This window comes from Galleria mellonella, unplaced genomic scaffold (assembly GCF_026898425.1).
Source record: "Galleria mellonella isolate WM207_F2 unplaced genomic scaffold, CSIRO_AGI_GalMel_v1 utg213, whole genome shotgun sequence".
Lineage (NCBI taxonomy): Eukaryota > Metazoa > Arthropoda > Insecta > Lepidoptera > Pyralidae > Galleria > Galleria mellonella.
The window spans coordinates 1916451-1936018 of record NW_026442039.1 but is presented as its reverse complement, the minus strand read 5'-3'; the positions used below and the strand labels follow the sequence as shown (position 1 = coordinate 1936018).

Below are 19568 nucleotides of genomic sequence, written 5' to 3'. Positions count from 1 at the left end.
TAAATCATTTTTATTGTGTCTTATCATTATTACCCGTAAATAGAATAAGAAAGAAATTGTAAAAATAATAGAAATAAGGATAATTGTACAAATAAATAGACGCCGAAACGGTGCCACTCTGAAGAGTAACGCGTCCCTTTCACACTCGCCCCGTCCCGCTCGCACAGACTCGCTAATGCGAGTTGGTACATGTTGTCGTGCGACCGGGCATAAAGATAGGCCGCCTACCGTCGAGCGGCACGCACTGAAGCACTGCACTCCCAACCGATAAGAAATAGGACAGAAACTCTTCAGAACGGAACCGGGGGCTTCAGAAAAGGAATTATTGTGTTTCACTCCAGCCTGAACCAGCGCCCCTACAGTCCACGCTCACCGAGCGGTCAAGCTGCACCGTACAATTATGAACTAGATGGATCTGTTATAATAACAATATAACATGTAAAAAAATATGATTATAAGAAGTCGATACCTACTGATAATGCACAATGTATTGCTATACTATTTTTTGTCCATTGGATATTATATAATATTTTCTATTATTTATTGTATTAATATATTTGTTTCAAAGTGGTTGTACAGATTTTTTCTCAATTTTATAAAATTAAGGTAGTGTCTACTCTGTAAAGCAATAATTAATTATGACAGTTTCGCAGTTCGTAATGAACATAGGCCAAGAGTAAAGGTATACATATTTATATTTTATGGTTATATGTTTCTTATTAATTTTGTGAAATAATTACAGAAATGAATTTTGTTTTTCGAAATGGTGTATTAAAATATGTTGCGGCAAATTATTTCCGATCACAATGTACTGCTACAAAATTAAATGCTCCTTCCAACAGAATTGTGCATACTAGCAGTACATCATACGATCTTATGGAATTTTTTGATGATAAAAAGAATTGGAATGAGACCAATATAAAGGTAGGAAGAGCATGGAAGCTGGATGAATTGCGTATAAAGTCAAACACAGACTTACATAAATTGTGGTATGTGTTGTTAAAAGAACGGAATATGCTTTATACTATGGAGCATGAATGCAAAGAAAAAGTTAGGTTATTTCCAAATCCAGAAAGAATTGATAAAGTTCAAGAATCTATGAAGAATATTGAAACTGTTGTACGAGAACGCAATATTGCATATTATCAATTAGAAACTGGTGAAACTGGTGAACGGCCTGTGGAAGAGGTTGTGAATCTGTTTGGTTTACCAGAGAAATATGAAAAATCAGAATATATGGTACCAAAGTTCATGAATACCAAATGGGTGAAACCATATCTTGAACATGGTTTAATAAATAGTATAGCAGTGAAGAAATTCTACAGATTATATAAAGAGAAATTGCATAATGAGAGTAGGAAGGCTCGGAACAGAGATTATAATCATGTACAACAGCTTCTTAAGAGATTTCCTGATATGGATTTGGAAAAGTTAAGAGAACAATATCCTAATGTAGATATAGAAAAAGCTATGAGAACAAAGAAGGCTCGAGGGCACTATTTTCCAAAATATTAATAACTAATGCATCTTACAATTAAACAAAAATTACCTTCATTATGTAAAAAACAAAAAAAGTAAAGATTTCTTTCTACATTAATACTGTTGATTTTTGTCTTGAAGTGCATTGAGTATTATTACTAAAGGTATATAAAAGATTCACACTCCATATTGTTAAAGTAAACAAAGTTAGTAACTTCAATTTGTTTTATTTTTATCCAGTATAAATTTATAATTACACCATGTACTTGGCAGGAACAGCAAAATTTTATAAAGAAAAAAATACATAAGCACTTAAAAAACCAGTGGCAGTAATATTTATTAAATATTTTATGGCTCAATCTCTTCTCATACAGGTAGGAAAATTGATTTCATTATAAACAAATTTTAAGACTATGTATTAAAATAGTTTTCTAGAATAATTACACATGAGAAATTGACTTGGTTTGACCAAGTAAATTTTTCTAGTCTAAACAAATGATAATGATCTTTGACAAATACATATTTTTTTATCTATGATATATACATAGAATACATACCTGTCTCCCATTAGGATAGTTACAAATAAAATAAAGAAGTCCCTCCTTGAAGTTACTTATTCTTTATATTTATTTTAGTTACTTTTTTAGGTGGCACTATCTATATGGTAGGTAATCTGATATGGCAGTTATATTAATTCACAGCACCCTGCTTTACATTGTAAGCCTGGTACTGAGAAGACATACTTGGAGAGTGTAATAAGATTATTTTGCCTTCAACATTATCATATATAGTTATATTCAGGTCATATTGTCTATATTAACAGGTATCTGAATCAAAGTTTCATATCCTTGTAATATAAATAATTCATATAAATGTGAAAGATTGTGAAGATGTTTGGATATTTGTTACTCAATTATGCTTAAATTGCAGAATGGATTTGAATGAAATTTGGTGTATGGTAGGTCTTATCCTTATTTAGGACACTATATCAATATATTGTTTTGCTCATATGAATCAGTATTTACATGGAAAAAGACGAGGGGAACAGATAGTATTGCATAATTACCATTTAATAATTACTATAGACTGATTCAATTGAATTTAATTAAAAGGTGACCAATTTATGTTGAAATTATTACAAAAACACTAATCTCTATTTATTGAAAATCAACAGATTATTTTATGGTTTTTATTTCTTTACATTTTCTAGTTTTATTGACACAGATCATATTTCTCATATAAGTAGTTAACATGTTATATGTAGTTGTCGCCATATATGCTATGCTATTTTTTGTGTAACAAATCATTGTACATTTTTGACCATAATAATATGAAACTAAGAATTATTTACATGAGGGAAATAGTAAAGGCACATATGTAGATCAAAGACATTAATTTTATATCTTTTTAAAATTTATTTTAAATGTGATCAACATATGGCATCAATTATAAAAAAAAATATTAAGTACATAAAAAAATTGAGTTACTCAACTTGGTCCTTTTTTATCCTAGAACAGTACAGTAAAAACTAATCAATATCACAATATTCCTTACAAGTTATTTTGTAATAAATGTATGTAAGTTACTAATTAATACTATTTTACTCTATTTTGTTCATGAAGTTTTTGGCTCTTACTAGTGACTAGTACAAATTACTAATGACAGAATAGTTATTTAAAGTATAGATAGAATATGTCAACAAAATATTAGAGCAAATTGTGAAGATAAAATACAAACAGGAAGATAATATAAAATTTCAAGCATAAGTAAATTACATTTCTTACATAGGTTTATTACTATATAAAATCTGATATTTCATAAACCTAATAAGCCAATTTTCTCAAATACTTTTAGAACCTCAGGCAGTTCTCCAGTGGTTTTCAAATTATGTAATATCAACACAAGTTCTTGTAGTTTCTGGAATATAGACCTGTACTTTTTTATGAAGTGTTCTGTAACACTATATGAGCTGTAGTTTGTAACCTGGTCAACAGTATCATTATGTGTAAGTATCTGTTCATTCAAACTATCCAATGTTTCTTGAATACGTTCCACATTAAATGCATCAAAATATGCCTCCAGTGTTATATACATAGTGTGAACAACATAATTAATATTAATTTTGTAATCATCATTTAAAGAATCTTGGTCAAATTTAGGATATACTCTATAATTTAGGGAGCTAGATTTTGATGATGATCTCCAACTTCTACACATTTTTGAAAGAAAGTGCAAAATATTTTTAACTCTTTTGGGTTTTGTGTCATATTTTTTTGATATATTGATTTCATTTTCACTCATTGGATATTGATTCCATTGTGATTTTTCAATAAAATTTGTTAAATTAACAATAATGTCATCAAATTGTGATGATAATAACTTTTGTACATGCAAAGAACCTACAAGGTATTGCATGTAATGTGGTTGTATCCTTTCTAGTATTCTAATAATAGATTGTGGTGGCATCACTGAAAATAAAAAGTTTAATGTGAGAAAAAAAATGGAACCATTTTATTATAATCTATGATTGTATTTCCATTGTAGGATCCCTTGCTAGGCTAATATAAAGGAATATGAATCTAGTACTTAGTTACTTAGTGTATGTAGTAGGTTTATACTAAATCTATGGCCTAATGTTATTACCACAGAGTATAATGTACTTTTCTTATTTGCTACACCCTTAGATTTAGTATTTTTCAAACACAAAAACCTCTGACTACAATATAAGTGATTATAATTATATTTATCTTTATGTTGGTAGTAGAAATTGCGCACCCATATAGTTACTCATTTCAATAGGGAAGCAATAATGAATTTCTATTTATGTTTGGTAACGAAAATAGTATTCCATGATATTATTTTCTTTCTCTCTATAAATTAGTTCTTTTTATTATCATCTTTATTTCTCTGAAGTGGCATTGCCTAATAGGTACCACAGTTCGCTTTATAATTATGTATCATTAAATTAGTGTAATAGTATAAATAAAAAATTTACATACCTGAGATGATTTTATAAAATTCGTTTGCGAAAATATTGCAATATTTGCCTGTATTTGGATAGTCACAGTTTGAGTTTTTTTCACAAATATAAAATGTTTGAATAATTATGTTAAGCCAAGTCTGAAATAATAATAATAATAGATTATTATTAAAATCAGTATTAAAAAATGTATTTGTAAATGAAACAAAAATTAAAAGAGCAGTAAAAAATAGAAATGGAAAAATAACAAGTCAATTATGCATGAGACAGTTTGTTGATATAAAGGTAATCACTTCATGTTTGTTTATTTGAATGTTATAGGGTAGAGAAAAATTGAAAAAGGTTGAGGTTTGTAGAGTAATCTACAAACCTTAACTTTTTCAATTTTTCATTTTAGAAAAATAACATTTTCCAGTATAACTAAAAAAACAATTTCTAGTATAACTCACCGTCATAATTATTATGTAATCTTGTGGATACTGTAGGTGCACCATATAGACAAACAGTTTTAAAATTTGCCTGCAGTTATTATTAACTGTACCAGTATAAAGCACATTGTTTCCCCACAAAATATATGCCATTAGCGGTTTGTGAGACCGCATGATGTGTGAGCCTAAATTATTAGTATATCTGAAAGAATAGTAAATATATAATAAATTGATATACATACATGAGATATTATGTATACAGATGTAATACAATATATGTAAATACAATATATGTAAGGATAGCAATTGCTGTAGGTAGTAATTACAGGGATCACTGCCTCACTTGGTTGATTTTTTTTAATTTATCTACTTTTAACTTACTTTGTTTACTAATTTTGGGTATTTGAATTAAAATATTGTTACATAACAATTTTAGGATCTTATTATTAAAAGTTTCATAAGCACACATTATATTTTAATGTAATAACTACCACTTTAACTTACATGTAATTAGATTGAAAAAGCTAGTTTCAAGATAAATTAATGATCCTTATTCATGAGTGGTTGTGATGCGAGCGCAAGCGTGATAGGTAGTTGTATTTATAATTTTAATGTAATACATTAAAATTTTAGGATCTCATTTATATGAATAACAAAACATGGAAAGTTTAGATATTTGTTATTCAATTATGTTTAGATTGCTGAAGGGATATGAATAAAATGACCCATTTGTTAAATTATCACATAGGATACTTTTTATATGGGATCTTCTTGATATGGGATACAGCTAATAAATGCTAATAGTACCTTGAATGCCATATAGCTAAATCATATTGCAGTAGTTCTATAATACATTCTAGAACAGACATGAGTCTTTCAATTCTCTCATTTCTTTCTAACAGTTCATAAATTTCTAGTTTTTCTTTTATCCAGTGTAAGCCTTTAACACTTTGCCTCATTTCTTCTGGAATGTTCTCATCTTTGTTTATGAGAGGTCCATCTTTACTCTCTATACTGATTTCATATTGTAGTCTGTTCATACAATATTTTACAATGCCTTTTTCACATTCAAATTGTGATCTGTTAGTAAATGTTTTCTCTTTTGGCTCCATAGGAGACATTAAAAAGTCATTGTAACATTTTCTAAGACTTTTAACCATGCATGGTGGATGTATGCTGAAGTTTTGTGACAGAATTGTTTGGCATTTATCTATTAAATATTGTATAGTGTAGCCAACATAGTTATCATCATGTGCATTCTGAAATGGTACAAGATGAAAAATTAACAGAAGTAGCATAATAATTTAATTATTCACATTTAATCAGTTAAACAGATCTAGATGAAATTTAGACAAATAGGTAGGTCCAATTCTGTGTTTAAGATAGGATTTTGTTTTAATTAATGCAGAGCTATGGGATTCAGCTACCATCATATATCTGAAGATTTAATGAGATACTTGTTCATTTGTTACTTGATTAAACTTTAATAGCTGAACAGATTTATGCTGTTATTTTTTGGATTAACATAGGATAACTTTACATTTTCATTAAAGCCATGGCTAGTTTAATATTGATATTTAAAAATAGTTAATTTATTTACCAGCATTATTTCTACTATGTCTTTTAAAACATTAGCAGATAAATATTGCTCTGGAGTGATACACAGTTGACATACTTCTAAAGCTTCACACCACATGTTAGTTTTCATTTCAATTTTAAATGATTCTTCAGCATATGATGGAATCTCCTTTATGTTACCCTGAAGAATGTATAAATAATTATTAAATAACAATAATAATTTTTAATACATCAAATCAAAACACTATTATGTAGAGACTGGTTAGTTAAATAAAAAAAAAAATAGTATGCTTTTTTATGCTGGAAACTCTTTGTATTGTAGATTATAGACAATTAGTTTACATGAGTATTTCTTTCATATTTAGTTTCTATTGTTAAGCAGTTGTATTTATACAGCACATATTTAGATTTATACAAAAGTAAGATGAGGCAGTGGAATTACAGGGTAAGTAGGCAAAACTACTTAATCCTAGGAATGGCACTGTATGAGGGGTGTCATGATTCTCAATGCATTGATGTACATGGATATTGTTAATGTTTGTAGGCACTTGTTTTGTAAGTTGACTGGTAGAGGATAGTCAGAGTATTAAGTTTTTTTTTGTACTACATTTTATTGGGGAATAATGTCAGAATAAATAAAATTGTTACTACTTTCCACTAAGTGCTCATTAGCTTGTTAGCAATTTCACATTGAATAAAATGTTGTCATTATACACAATATTGTTCTGTTCAAAGAAATTTAATATGAGAGCTTCACTTACTCCATGTTTGTATTCTTGATGTAAACAATTGCCTTTAGCGCATGTAGGTAAATAGAATAACTGGAATCGAGAACACTGATCAAAATATGCCTCATAGGAAACTCTTTCGCAAGCTGTAATAAAATTCTTTCTTTTTTTGGCCTGAAGATCATCTTTCGGGGGTTTCTCTGTCTTTACTCGTTTAAACGACGGTTCTACTGATTCACCTTGTCGCTTACATGTATTTGCAACTGATGTCGACTCTGTTAACTTCATTTTCTTTTTTTCGGAACACATTGTATTTATTAGTATTAGTTTATTAATGCGGTCATATTGTATAAAAAGCTTAAAAGAAATATTTTTTTAGAATAAAGTATTTTCTACAACTTAAAAAAGTAAATAGAAAATAAAAAAAATAAAAAACTCCAATAGTGGTCACACTGACAGTGACAGAAATGGCGATTGACATCCATAGGATCGATTCTGAGGCGCCATTTTCTAAATTTATATCTTAAATTAATTTATTTTTATTTGATAACTTTACGTTATTACTGTTTTATAAATCATCATGAACAAAATTTATAATAATTTTAACTTAAACCATTAAAAATTTAGTGCGCATTGGTTCATTGAATCAAGATTTCGCTGTGATATGAAATTTAAATTTTTTTTTTTTTTTTTTTTTTTTTTTTTTTTGTGGCGTTCACCCCGATATTAGGGTATTTTGCCAAGAACAAAACGGGGAAACGATAATAGTAATAAAAATACCTAACACAAACGAATTTAGAAAGGATAAGGATTAGGTCTAGGATATTTATAGGATATGAAACATATACTTGTACATATGAGAATATACTTATAAATATATAGGAAAAGCAATTGATGCAACTATAAATGTATTCATGTAATATAACTAAATCTTAATATTGTTATCATATATATATGAAGATAGTATTTTATAGATAATAGGATCATTGGAAGAAAGTAGAGTAAGAATAGAAGTTGGGAATGGAACACGGATGGATCGGAGATGATTAAAAAGGGAGGTGTGGTCAAATTTAGAACATGAGAAGAATATATGATTCAAGTCCGCCACTTCAGCACCGCAATTACACGACGAACTTTGTACAATACCAAGCTTGTATAAATGAGAAGGTGTGCATACGTGACCTAGACGCATACGAGTTATAATAGTTGTTGCGGTCTTTCCAAGCTTTAATTTACAAAACCATGGTTTGAAAGGAATATCGGGTTGTATAAGGCGATAAAATCTTCCTTTTATTGTACTTGTTTTTTCCCAATATTCCTTCCAGGCATACCTTAAATATATTTTTGGGAGACAAGCTAGGTCACTACAGTAATTATGATACGGATACATATCACCACAAGTTACAGCCTCTCTTGCAATAAGGTCAGCTTTGTCATTGCCGCTAATACCACTGTGTCCTGGTAACCAGGCAAAAGAAACGGAATAACCTCTCAACATGCAAAGATAAAGACTTTGTCTTATGTCACAAATAATGGGATAAACTGGTTTTGATTTAAACGGATATTTGGCTAGAGCTTGCAAAGAGCTCATAGAGTCAGTGAAAACTATTGCCTTATGTAATTTCATTAAAAGTATATATTCTACAGCTTTTAAAATACCATAACATTCCCCGGTAAAAACTGAAGACTCCGGTGGAAGTTTAATTTTTTGAACGATATTAAATTGTGAATGAAACACACCCACACCTACACAACCGCTATTATCTGGTTTTGATGCATCAGTAAAGATGTAGTGCCATTCATTCCATTCAATGTCAGTTATAAACATAAATTTGGCATTCAATTCTGAATCATTTTTTAATAACCCAAAATCATATTTAATATTAGGAGATAAAACTAAAGATTGATATGAGCATTTATAAATGGGAAAACAGGACGATGTAAAAGTGGGAGATTCTATGGATTTATATTTTTCATAACTTTGTATTAAACATGGAGGTTTTTTATGTTTCCAATAAGATGAAGACGAAATAAAGATATGTAGTTGAGATAACTTTTGAATAAGCGGATGATCAGATAATTGTAAACAACGAAAAAAGAAGCGATCAGATAGATATTGTCTTCTTAAAACCAAAGGTGGATCACCGACTTCGAGCTGTAAAGCATTGATTGGACTTGATTTCATTGCTCCAGAGATAATCCTCAAGGCCTTTGATTGAATTAAATCCAATTTCTTAAAAGCAAATGAACTTCCTGGAGCTAACAAAAAAGTTCCATAATCAATGACACTCCTTATAAGACCATTATAAGCAAGTTTTAGTGAAACGGGATGTGCTCCCCACCAAACTCCAGCAAGGCACCTAAGAATGTTGAGGTTACGCTCACATTTCGTAGAAATATAATTACAGTGGGACAGACCTGTTAATTTATTATCTAGCACGATACCTAAAAATTTAATTTCAATCTTTATAGGAATGTATGAGTTATCATAAAGCACCTTAATTTGTTGCGGTGATCTCATTCTTGAAAACAAAACTACACTACTCTTGGATACAGAAAGATTAAGACCATTTGCATCTAACCACGTTTTTAACAAATCTAATGAATCAGATAATTTGGCAGAAGCAGATTCTATGGACTTCGCAATAAAATATAATAAAAGATCATCAGCATATTGTAAAATTTTGACGGATTTATCAAGGAATAATTCTAGATCGTATGTGTATATGTTAAATAAGATTGGACTGAGAACAGATCCTTGTGGAAGGCCTTTCCATACTGTTCTAGATAATTTGGTATCTTCATCTAAATTCATATATATTGTTCTTTCTGATAAAATATTAATAATGAAATTAGAAAGCATTACCGGTACATTTAGAGCTTGTAATTTAGTTTTTAAAATAGAAATTATTACATTATCATAGGCAGAATTTATATCTAAAAAGGCTGAGAGGATTGACAAATTTTGTGAGAAAGCTATATGAATATCTGAAATAAGAATGCTCACATTATCTAAGGTGCTCTTACCTTTCCTAAAACCAAACTGGTTCGGGGATAGTAAGTTATTACTTTCTAAAAACCATTCTAGACGGTTTTTCACTAAATGTTCAGCTAACTTTAGTAAGACAGAGGAAAGTGCAACAGGACGGTATGAAGATGGTTCAGAAGGTGGTTTATGAGGCTTTAGAAATGGTATAATAATCTGAGACTTCCATGAAGTAGGTATATTTCCCGAAATAATTATGGAATTAATTATATTTAAAAAGTAAATTAATGTCGCATCGCTAGCATTTTTAAAAAAGGAATACGGTATACCGTCTTCTCCCGGTGCAGAGTCTTTAATAGAAGCTAGAACACCTTTAAGTTCTACTAGAGTAAAAGGAGAGTCAAGTTCGAATAATTCGTCAGAGACGGATAGAGAAATATTGTAAAGGCATTCCGGCACATAACTAGGAGCAAGACGATCTAAAAATTTATTCGCTAAAGTTAAATCGAGTGCAGAACGTGATGTATGATCACTAAAGGCAGATCTGAATCTTTTAATATTATTCCAAACGACTGATGAATTAACTTCTGGACAGATAGAAGAACAAAATCTTCTCCAGCCTTCTAATTTCTTTTTTTTCAGTAGTTTTCGAGTAGAACGTGAAACTGCGGTGTAAATTTCAAAATTTTCTGGTGTCATGTAATTATTATAATTTTTTTCAGCTTCTTTACGATTTTTAATTGCTTCCGTACAATCTTTGTCCCACCAAGGTGGCGAGGGAATTTTCCCTGAAGCACTATTTTTAACAGGAAATAATAAATCAGCAACCTCCTTCATATTTATCATCAAGTCATTACAACATTGATGTTCATTTCCATGGTAAACAATAGGTAACTCCGATATTTTATTATCTAAATATTGTTTGTAAATATTCCAGTCTACATTTGATAAATTATATTTAAGCCGAGGACCACTCTTTCGACTTGAGGGAATGGAAATTGGAAAAGAAAGAATGAGGGGAAAGTGATCGCTTCCGAAAGTAGAGGAATGAGGATACCACGACAGTGAAGAAGCTAAATCAGAAGAACATATTGAAATGTCAGGAGCACTAAACCCTTCATTCGGTGCAGTTCTACGTGTTGGTACATCTGAGTTAATAATACATAAGTTGTAAGTGTCAATTATCGTCAGGAGTTTTCCACCATAAAAATTAGAAGTAGAACTGCCCCACGATTGGTGTTGAGCATTAAAATCGCCCATTACGAGAAAAGGTTTAGGTAAAATTGAAAATAATTGTTCTAGTTGTGAATATATTTGGCATGTAGGATCAGGAATATATAAAGTAACAAAACAGATACCATTTATAATTATAGCAGCTGCATTAATGCCGCTATATACAGGAAGCGAAAAAGAAGAAAAAGGAAGGGAGTTTTTGACCAATATGGCAACACCGCCATATCCGTCAGCTCTATCATCACGGAGACTTGTAAAGCCTGAAATCCTAAAAGGATATCCTGGCTTTAACCAAGTCTCTTGGAGAGCTATTATAAAAGGATTATATTTATTAATCAAATAAAATAAGTCTGATTTCTTGTTTGTTATGCTACGGCAGTTCCACTGAATTATTAGGACTTTGTAATCCATTGTGAGAAGTTAATAATTGAGAAAATACATTGTAAATGGCATCGTTGGACGGTGGTAAAGTTGTTTGTATCATTTTCGATTGCGATAACACTTTAATAAGCATGAGAATAATATCAAAGATGGATTGATTATTGTCAATATTATTTGATGATAATGCACAACCATTAGAGGGAGCAGGAATATTATATTCCTTAACTATGGCTTCATGGGCAGAACGATCATATCCTTGTTGTGCTTTTTGAGGAGAGCGTGGTTTAAGTGTAACTGTTTTTTTATGTGATGATTGAATATGTGGTAATGATGATTTCTCTTTGAGGAAAGAAGATTGAAAATGAGATTTATTGGACGGAGATGATGATGTTAATACATCTGAATATAGTTTAGAAGTGGGAGGATGAAATTTTGATGCTTCAGCATAAGAAACACAACTGTGGGCCATTGTTTCTTTAATGGCTTTCTGACGTGCATATTCAGGACATTTCTTACTAATTGCTGAATGAGAACCATTACACAAGATACAAGAAACATTTTCCTCATCTACTTCACATTTATCACCTGTATGATTTTGCCTGCATTTATAACACCGAGGATTTGAACGACACTGCATCTTGACATGTCCGAACCTACAGCAGTTATAGCATTGGATAGTGGGGTAAATGTACAAATCTACAGTTAATGATGTGTAAAACATAAATACTCTTTTTGGTAATATTTGTCCATCAAAAGTAATAACAATGGTTTCAGTATTAATAAAACTTGGTTGTCCTTCATTAATGGTCTTTTTCTTAATTCTTCTGGTTTTTAGAATTCTCCCACATCCTATAGGTACTGATATATTTTGGATTACTTCCTCTTCTGTCCAATCTTTAGGAATACCCCTCACAATTCCCATACGGGTTACATGGAAAGAAGGTATAAATGCCTTAAAATTATGTGTTTCTAAGTGACTATTATTTAAAAATGCATTTGCATTTTCAAAATTTGAGAAAGAAAGCGATAAACGGTTTCTTCCTATTCTTTTGAGGCTACCATTCACTATATTATTTATCTTATTAGTGTGTAAAAAGCGACCAAATGCAATAGGATGTAATGTAGTGTTATCATTAGGATGTGTTTCATTTTTTTGTACATGAACGACATAAGGAGCTACATCCTCGGCATTGTACAAAGTTCTGCTTAAAGTACTGGGTGGAGAAGCAGGTTTAACAGACTCGGTATTATTTACAACTGGTATTGATACTAGAGTTTGATTCTCATCCTCAATACATTGACAATCACTATCTTTAATTTTAGATTCGAGACCTTTGGTGTGCCTCCTTCGTTTTTTATTGCAATGTTTGCAAATGCGACGTTCGCCACGTACTCGCTTACGTTTAGAACTTGCAACGCTAGAACCATCTGTGTCCATACTAGATTCACCCAATATATCAAAACTATTATTAAATGGGATAGTTATATTTGCAGACACCTGGGGGTTGTCCCCCCAGGGTCTATAGGTGGATCCATAATGTCTAATTAATATAGGTAATTTACTTACCAATATTTACAGCAACAAACACTATTACTACAAAATATACAATTATATATACAATCTAATACACAATATATAAATAAAACTAATCCTTATATAATTAAAAATAAAATTAATTTAAAGAAGATCAAAAAACACTCCCGCTTTTTTAAACGTTTCCCGCGCTTTTTTTCAATTTAAATTCTAGTGATAAGTTTTGAGAATGGTGCCTTAGAATTGGTTCTAATGACAGTCAGTCATCAGTCAATAAGATAAAAAAGTTATCTATCTTATTTTGATACATAGACAACGTACAAAGTATAACGTACTTTTTTTGAATGGCTGATATAAGTAAATGGTATGAATGGTTGAATGGCGAAAGTTTGTAATGACGGATGGATGTTTGTTAATCTTTCATGCAAAAAGTATTGAAAGGATTTAATTGAAATTTGGTACACGTGTAGATAGTATCGTAGCATAATAATTTATGTATTGATTTACGTAGATGCGGCTACGGTATGCAGCTACTCGCTACTTTTAATTTATTTACTTATTTAATTATAAGTAAGGTAAGGATATATGTACCTTTTTATTTTTATGAATCTTAGAATGATAAACAAGCTGACAGTATACATGATTGAAAAGTGTACGGTAACTGTCGCCTATAACCATGAATTAGCATCATAGAAATTATAGGATACTCCGTGATACTCATGGTACTCCTCATATGATGGCAATCCTGAGGACTATGGTTAATTATGCCTACGTATTCCATATTTGTAATTTAATCCACTTTTTTTTCAAACCAAAATATCTACATTCAAGCACAGTTACTTTATGGCAAGGAGATGTTAGTCCCCGTTATTACCAATACACTGTTAGGTCCATAAACTTAATACAACATATTGCATATCTAAGGTCAGTTTAACCTCGCTGTTGTTTCCCTGGAAACTATCGTGGTCCATTTCTAGTGAAATCGCTACATTCAGCCCACTAACCTGATCTTGTTTTCATCGTGTCGTCTTCCACTGGTGCCCTGCTATTGTATAACGTACGCATAAGTGAGTATACTATAGCATCTCATTCCATCGAAAAAACACGAGTGGGGGAGAAGTATCTAGTAGATGGCATTTATAAGTGTGATTTTTCTACTGGTAGATTATGTAGTTACGGCCAAAGACAAAAAGAAAACGAGTATTATTTCTTTTTTTTTTCGAGATACTATAGTGTATAAAATACCACTATAGAATTAGCCGCGATGAGTTAATTGATCAAATTTATTCTATTTATTTTATCATTCACTGGTGTCTATCTTCTACATTCTACACTGTAAGCAGATTTACTATCCTATAATCAAAGTATCGAGGAAGGTATATACTTTTATGCATACGGTTCTCTCTGCCTGTCTTGCCCGACTTGCATAAATAGGTACATATTATTTATCATTAACCTAATTCCCGCTAAACAATGTCCGAAAGTTAAAGTAAGTACGCAATCTAACATTGTACCTATTTAATGACTGCGTAGCTGCCAAATATTGAAAATTATTGATTCATAGCTTGCCGCAACCAACTAGCCAAGTTCACTATTGCACCTATTCTTTCATAGTTGTCCGACGGTATAAAACCACAACATTTATTTCACTGACATCAGTGCTGCAGAGTCCTTACTGTAAACTACGCTGACACAAAATGGCATTCTTGTTTAAGGTAACTGTTATTGACTACCTACAAACTTTTCCGTTTTTATATACGGGTATAAATGAATAACAGAAATTTAATGAACTTAACGTTTTATATCGTTTTACATTACTGTTAACAGATCAATATCTATAGTGAACAAATTATGTGATTTGTGAAGTTAATACATTTGCAATTTTTAATCATTACTGATATTATAAATGTGAAAGTGAGTTTAATTGTTTGTTAACCTTATAGCGCGTTACTGGCTTAACCAATCACTATGAAATTTAGAATACACGTATTACATGGGGCGGAGAACGATATAGGCTGCTTTTTATATTGATCAATGAACAGACCCTGATCAAGGCGACGATCATCATCATCATTAGGCGGACGATGTTGCGGGTAAAAGCTAGTAGGTAATAAATTGAGAATTTTAATAAAGTTTAAGTAGTTCACATATTTTACTACGTATTTAATGTTTAAAGGATATATATTATTAATTACTCAGCATAATTTAAGGTTAATAATATCAACTTGTAATAATGTTTAAGAAATAACAAACATCAAATTGGTTCAGTACTGGAGACGTAATCGCGTAACATAATTACAAAAAATATACAGATAAATTGAGAACCCTAGTCAATAACTATAAAGAGTTTTGAACTTTCCAGCAGTTAAGCTAGTACGAATGCTAAAAATTTTTTGTTAATTGTCGATATATATATATATATATATATATATATATATATATATATATATTGTATATAAACAATAATACCCTTGCATAATAATAACCTTGCATAATTGAAACACGGAAACTATTACGCTGCGATGTAAGCATCGCACACACCCTAACGATCTCCGGGTAAATTCTAAACAATTTTTGGATGTAAGAAACATTTATTATATTTCCATTTTTTAATTATAGGTAAATATTATTGCAGATAATCAGATTAATGAAAGCAAAGGTCACTTCGCAAAAAATATCACTTAAATCAAATTAGTTATCCTCGATTAACTAGGTACTACTGTGAAACTTCAAACTTTCTTCGACTTTTCATTGCCAGGTTGAGTAACATCTTAATATTATCTGACCGTGAAGGCCGTTGCATTGTTACAGCGGCGCCTGCGCAGTACTAGTGAGATCATGATCTTCGGTAACGATTTAAACATTGAATCGTGCAGTTGCATGTTATAAGAGACATAATCATGGATAATGTCAATTTCTTCAATCAGGAAATGGAATTTATTTGACATATGATTTTATGTAATTGTTAAATGTTAATAAAACTACCTATATCTTGGTGCGCTTTCTCCTTCTGAGATATAACAGTGATCTATTTCTAATTTGATTTATTATTGAAGAAAAACCGTTTATATTTTCTTGTGGATTCATTTAGATACAAAGACAGGCAACATTTTTATTTTTTTATTAAATTTGTATAAAACGAATACAGGAATAAATTCTTTCAATTAAAACATCATCGTAATATAATATTATGTCTTAAAAAATCTCTTTTTATGTATGGAAACAAGACAATATTACAGTAAATCTTTGCGATTGTTTATAATTGATTTAATATCTCCGTCAAAACTAAACCTAAAGGCTTAGTTTTTTTAGAGTTATTAAGCAGCTTATATACATATAAAATCAGTCAAATTGAGAACTATCTTTTTTCTAAGCCTGTTGAAAATAAAAATAGATTAACAAACTTTTCAGTGTAATTTTTATTTCAGGTATTAACTCCCTTGGCTCTTGCTACAGTGGTATTATCAGGAAGGCCAGGTGGATATTCGTACAATCGATTCAGCGGACCAGTTAGTGGTCAGATAGTGGAAGTCCAAGTTCCGGCAGCTGAAGGTATACCCGCTCAACAACATGCTGACTATGGGTATGACCACAACACTGGCAAGATACACCCTGATACCGCCAAATATGCTCATTTAAAGACTGTAGACTATGTGGTATGTATAATTTTATTGTATATTTATTACATTATTCAATAGTATTTCAGATTTTTTTGCTACAGTAACAGAGAATGATTGTCTTGCTGATAGCATTAAGATAATTTAAAATTTTGCTTCACAAAAATACGACTTAATCTTGACAAAATTAAACCAAATATAAATGGGAGTAAACCGTAACTTCAGGACTATCTATATGAGAAGAGAATCAAAAGTGTTTCCAAAGAGACGAATATATAGCGTAACACATAATATATACAGATTAAATAATATTAATAATAATAATATATTATTTATTTCAAGCAACCTGTTGCTTATTGCTATTGCTAATTATTAGTGGACACAGAGACAGGTGCTTTAGCCCAAACAAACGCACACACACACACACACACACACACATCTATCTATCTATCCATTTAAGAGCTGCGCTCTTGTCGGTGGATGCTGAATTTAGAGACACTTTTTTCTGTGTCGGCTCCCTTTTAATGAGAATAGTACATTTCGTTGGAGATTTTAAAACAGTCATTAACACTCATGGTCATAATTTTATTCGGTACTTATAATTTTTTTTTGTATTGATTGATTTTTTTTTGGATTGATATTGATTCCAAGTCTTTTTATATTCTAACATTTAATATAATTTCCTTAAAATATTTTCTGAAGAATATTATTAATATATATTATAATAAATATAATTAAAATAAAAAAATATTAAACAACTATGGAAAGTCGTCATACAAAAACAACAATGTCTTCGATGGCGTTCACTTTATGTAGTAATGGGATCGATCCACATACAATAAAGTTTTTTGTAATATTTCTTTATCAGTTTTTTAGTTCCATAGTACAAGTTCTACTTAGTTTGACATTAGATATAAAAAATCATCTTTGTATAAAAATAGAGTTCTGTTTAAAGAACTTTGTTACTTTGTGTAACCAAAGGAATCATCAAGAATAAATAATATAATTACCATGGGATATAATATTTTTTAACAGGCCAAGCCTGACTACCAGTACGCTTATGGCGTAGAAGACCCTCACACAGGTAATCTGCAGAACCATAAGGAGCACCGTGATGGTGACGTGGTGCGTGGCGAATATTCCCTTGTTGAACCAGACGGTTCCATTCGCTTGGTGCGGTATACTGCTGATCCAAAGAATGGTTTTCAGGTACGCAATGTATAATATAATTATAACTGCCTTAAAATTATATAATTTTATAACTGCTGTTTCAATTAAGTTAATAACTGCCATTTTAAATGTATCATATTTTTGTTACTGAATTAGTATTGGAAAGATGTTTTTGACTGGGAGTGACTTTAAACCATCCTAGAGTAATATATAGGAATCAGATAGACGGTGTGTTATCTGATAGATAAGATTCTCCGAAACAGATGTATATGCGTGAAACGAATTAAGGAATTTGATGAAACGAGGGATGTATGTAAGGAAGTCTTTGGTACTCAGTTCCCTCTACCTACATCGCAAAAGATTTGGCGAGAAGATAGTTTAAAATAATGGCATTGTCACATCTGCACGATAAAAATCATAAACAAATATAATATTAAAAATGAAAATCTCTTCGTAATCTTATTTGTTTAAAATTTACAAGTACGGATATAAAAAGCTATTATTTTTTTTTCTGAAATCCACTTTTAATTTGTAATTAAATTATTGCTTATTCTAAAGGTTTATAAGTTTTTAAAGCAACAAATATGATCATAGATAATTGAGTCCGGGTCATTTATTAAACAACGTTTCATTTATTACATGCAATAATCTGTTACTTATTAGTAACAGTCTTGAGTATTTCTTTCGTTAATAAATAATATCAATATTGACATGTCAGTATGTAGCTTAATGTCTTTTAGTTTCAATATGTAGTAATAAAATCTGAATGAAATAGTTGATATCTAGTAATTGTTTGGTACATAATAAATTTCGATCTCTCAATTGAATAATTTATTGAAATATTAATAGGATTCTTTTTTTTTTTATGATTATGAGTACGGCTCCATAGAGTCTAGTCTTTTATGTAATGGATAAATTAAAAAGATTAATAAGTATACAATTATTCCTTATTTTTACAGGCTGTAGTGCACAAAAAAACTAATGGTCAAGCGCAGAGACCTGTACATTATGGTCATGCGAAAGAAGATGACGATGAGTCGAGAGAATCCTAGTCTAACAGACACAAATTGTTATCATAAGAATAAAAAGACTGGATGGAAGTGACACTGAGATAGCTTCCTTTCCTTTGGAAATGTGTTAATTACAACCAACGTATACTAATGTTCTTTCTAAATTAAATTACAATTTTACGATATAACGCGACATATGTGCAAGTGAGAGACGCATAGTCTCATTGGGATGTCTGCTGGGTGCAAGTCCTTAATGTTAGGACGCGAATTGGAAACGAGTCGTTAGTGTTTTAACGTAGTTATATTCGTATTGTTATTGGATTCATGGGAGTGTCACTTCCACCATGATGTTTGTTTTTATGTTGTTATATTAGGTTTATATGCTGTACTGTGTTGTTGATTATTTATTATAAGGTTAAGTACTCGTATATTTTTACAAGTCTT

The 19568-nt window shown here is 30.6% G+C and overlaps 3 protein-coding genes across 6 annotated transcripts; 2 read left to right on the top strand and 1 right to left on the bottom strand.

The window, feature by feature from the left end:
• Window positions 1-635: 635 nt before the first annotated feature.
• LOC113511639 (39S ribosomal protein L47, mitochondrial) lies at window positions 636-1699 on the top strand. The gene has a single exon (XM_026895314.3). It carries the CDS (start codon window positions 745-747, stop codon window positions 1513-1515), a length of 771 nt encoding a protein of 256 aa, XP_026751115.1. The 5' UTR covers window positions 636-744; the 3' UTR covers window positions 1516-1699.
• Window positions 1691-7644, bottom strand: LOC113511658 (uncharacterized). The gene is made up of 6 exons (XM_026895335.3): window positions 7227-7644; window positions 6488-6646; window positions 5695-6146; window positions 4909-5089; window positions 4479-4599; window positions 1691-3947 (listed from the first exon to the last, which is right to left on the bottom strand). Exons 1-6 carry the CDS (start codon window positions 7500-7502, stop codon window positions 3295-3297), a joined length of 1842 nt encoding a protein of 613 aa, XP_026751136.1. The 5' UTR covers window positions 7503-7644; the 3' UTR covers window positions 1691-3294.
• Window positions 1760-19520, top strand: LOC113511924 (cuticle protein 8-like). Of its 4 annotated transcripts, none has more exons than XM_031913466.2 (4): window positions 1760-1853; window positions 16756-16983; window positions 17980-18153; window positions 19074-19520. In XM_031913466.2, exons 1-4 carry the CDS (start codon window positions 1830-1832, stop codon window positions 19164-19166), a joined length of 519 nt encoding a protein of 172 aa, XP_031769326.1. In that variant the 5' UTR covers window positions 1760-1829; the 3' UTR covers window positions 19167-19520. The 4 variants fall into 4 exon arrangements, with proteins under 4 accessions (XP_031769326.1, XP_052750470.1, XP_052750469.1 ...); XM_052894510.1 differs by lacking the exon at window positions 1760-1853 and adding an exon at window positions 11083-11885 and having other exon boundaries at window positions 19074-19519; XM_052894509.1 differs by lacking the exon at window positions 1760-1853 and adding an exon at window positions 11490-12475.
• Window positions 19521-19568: the final 48 nt, after the last annotated feature.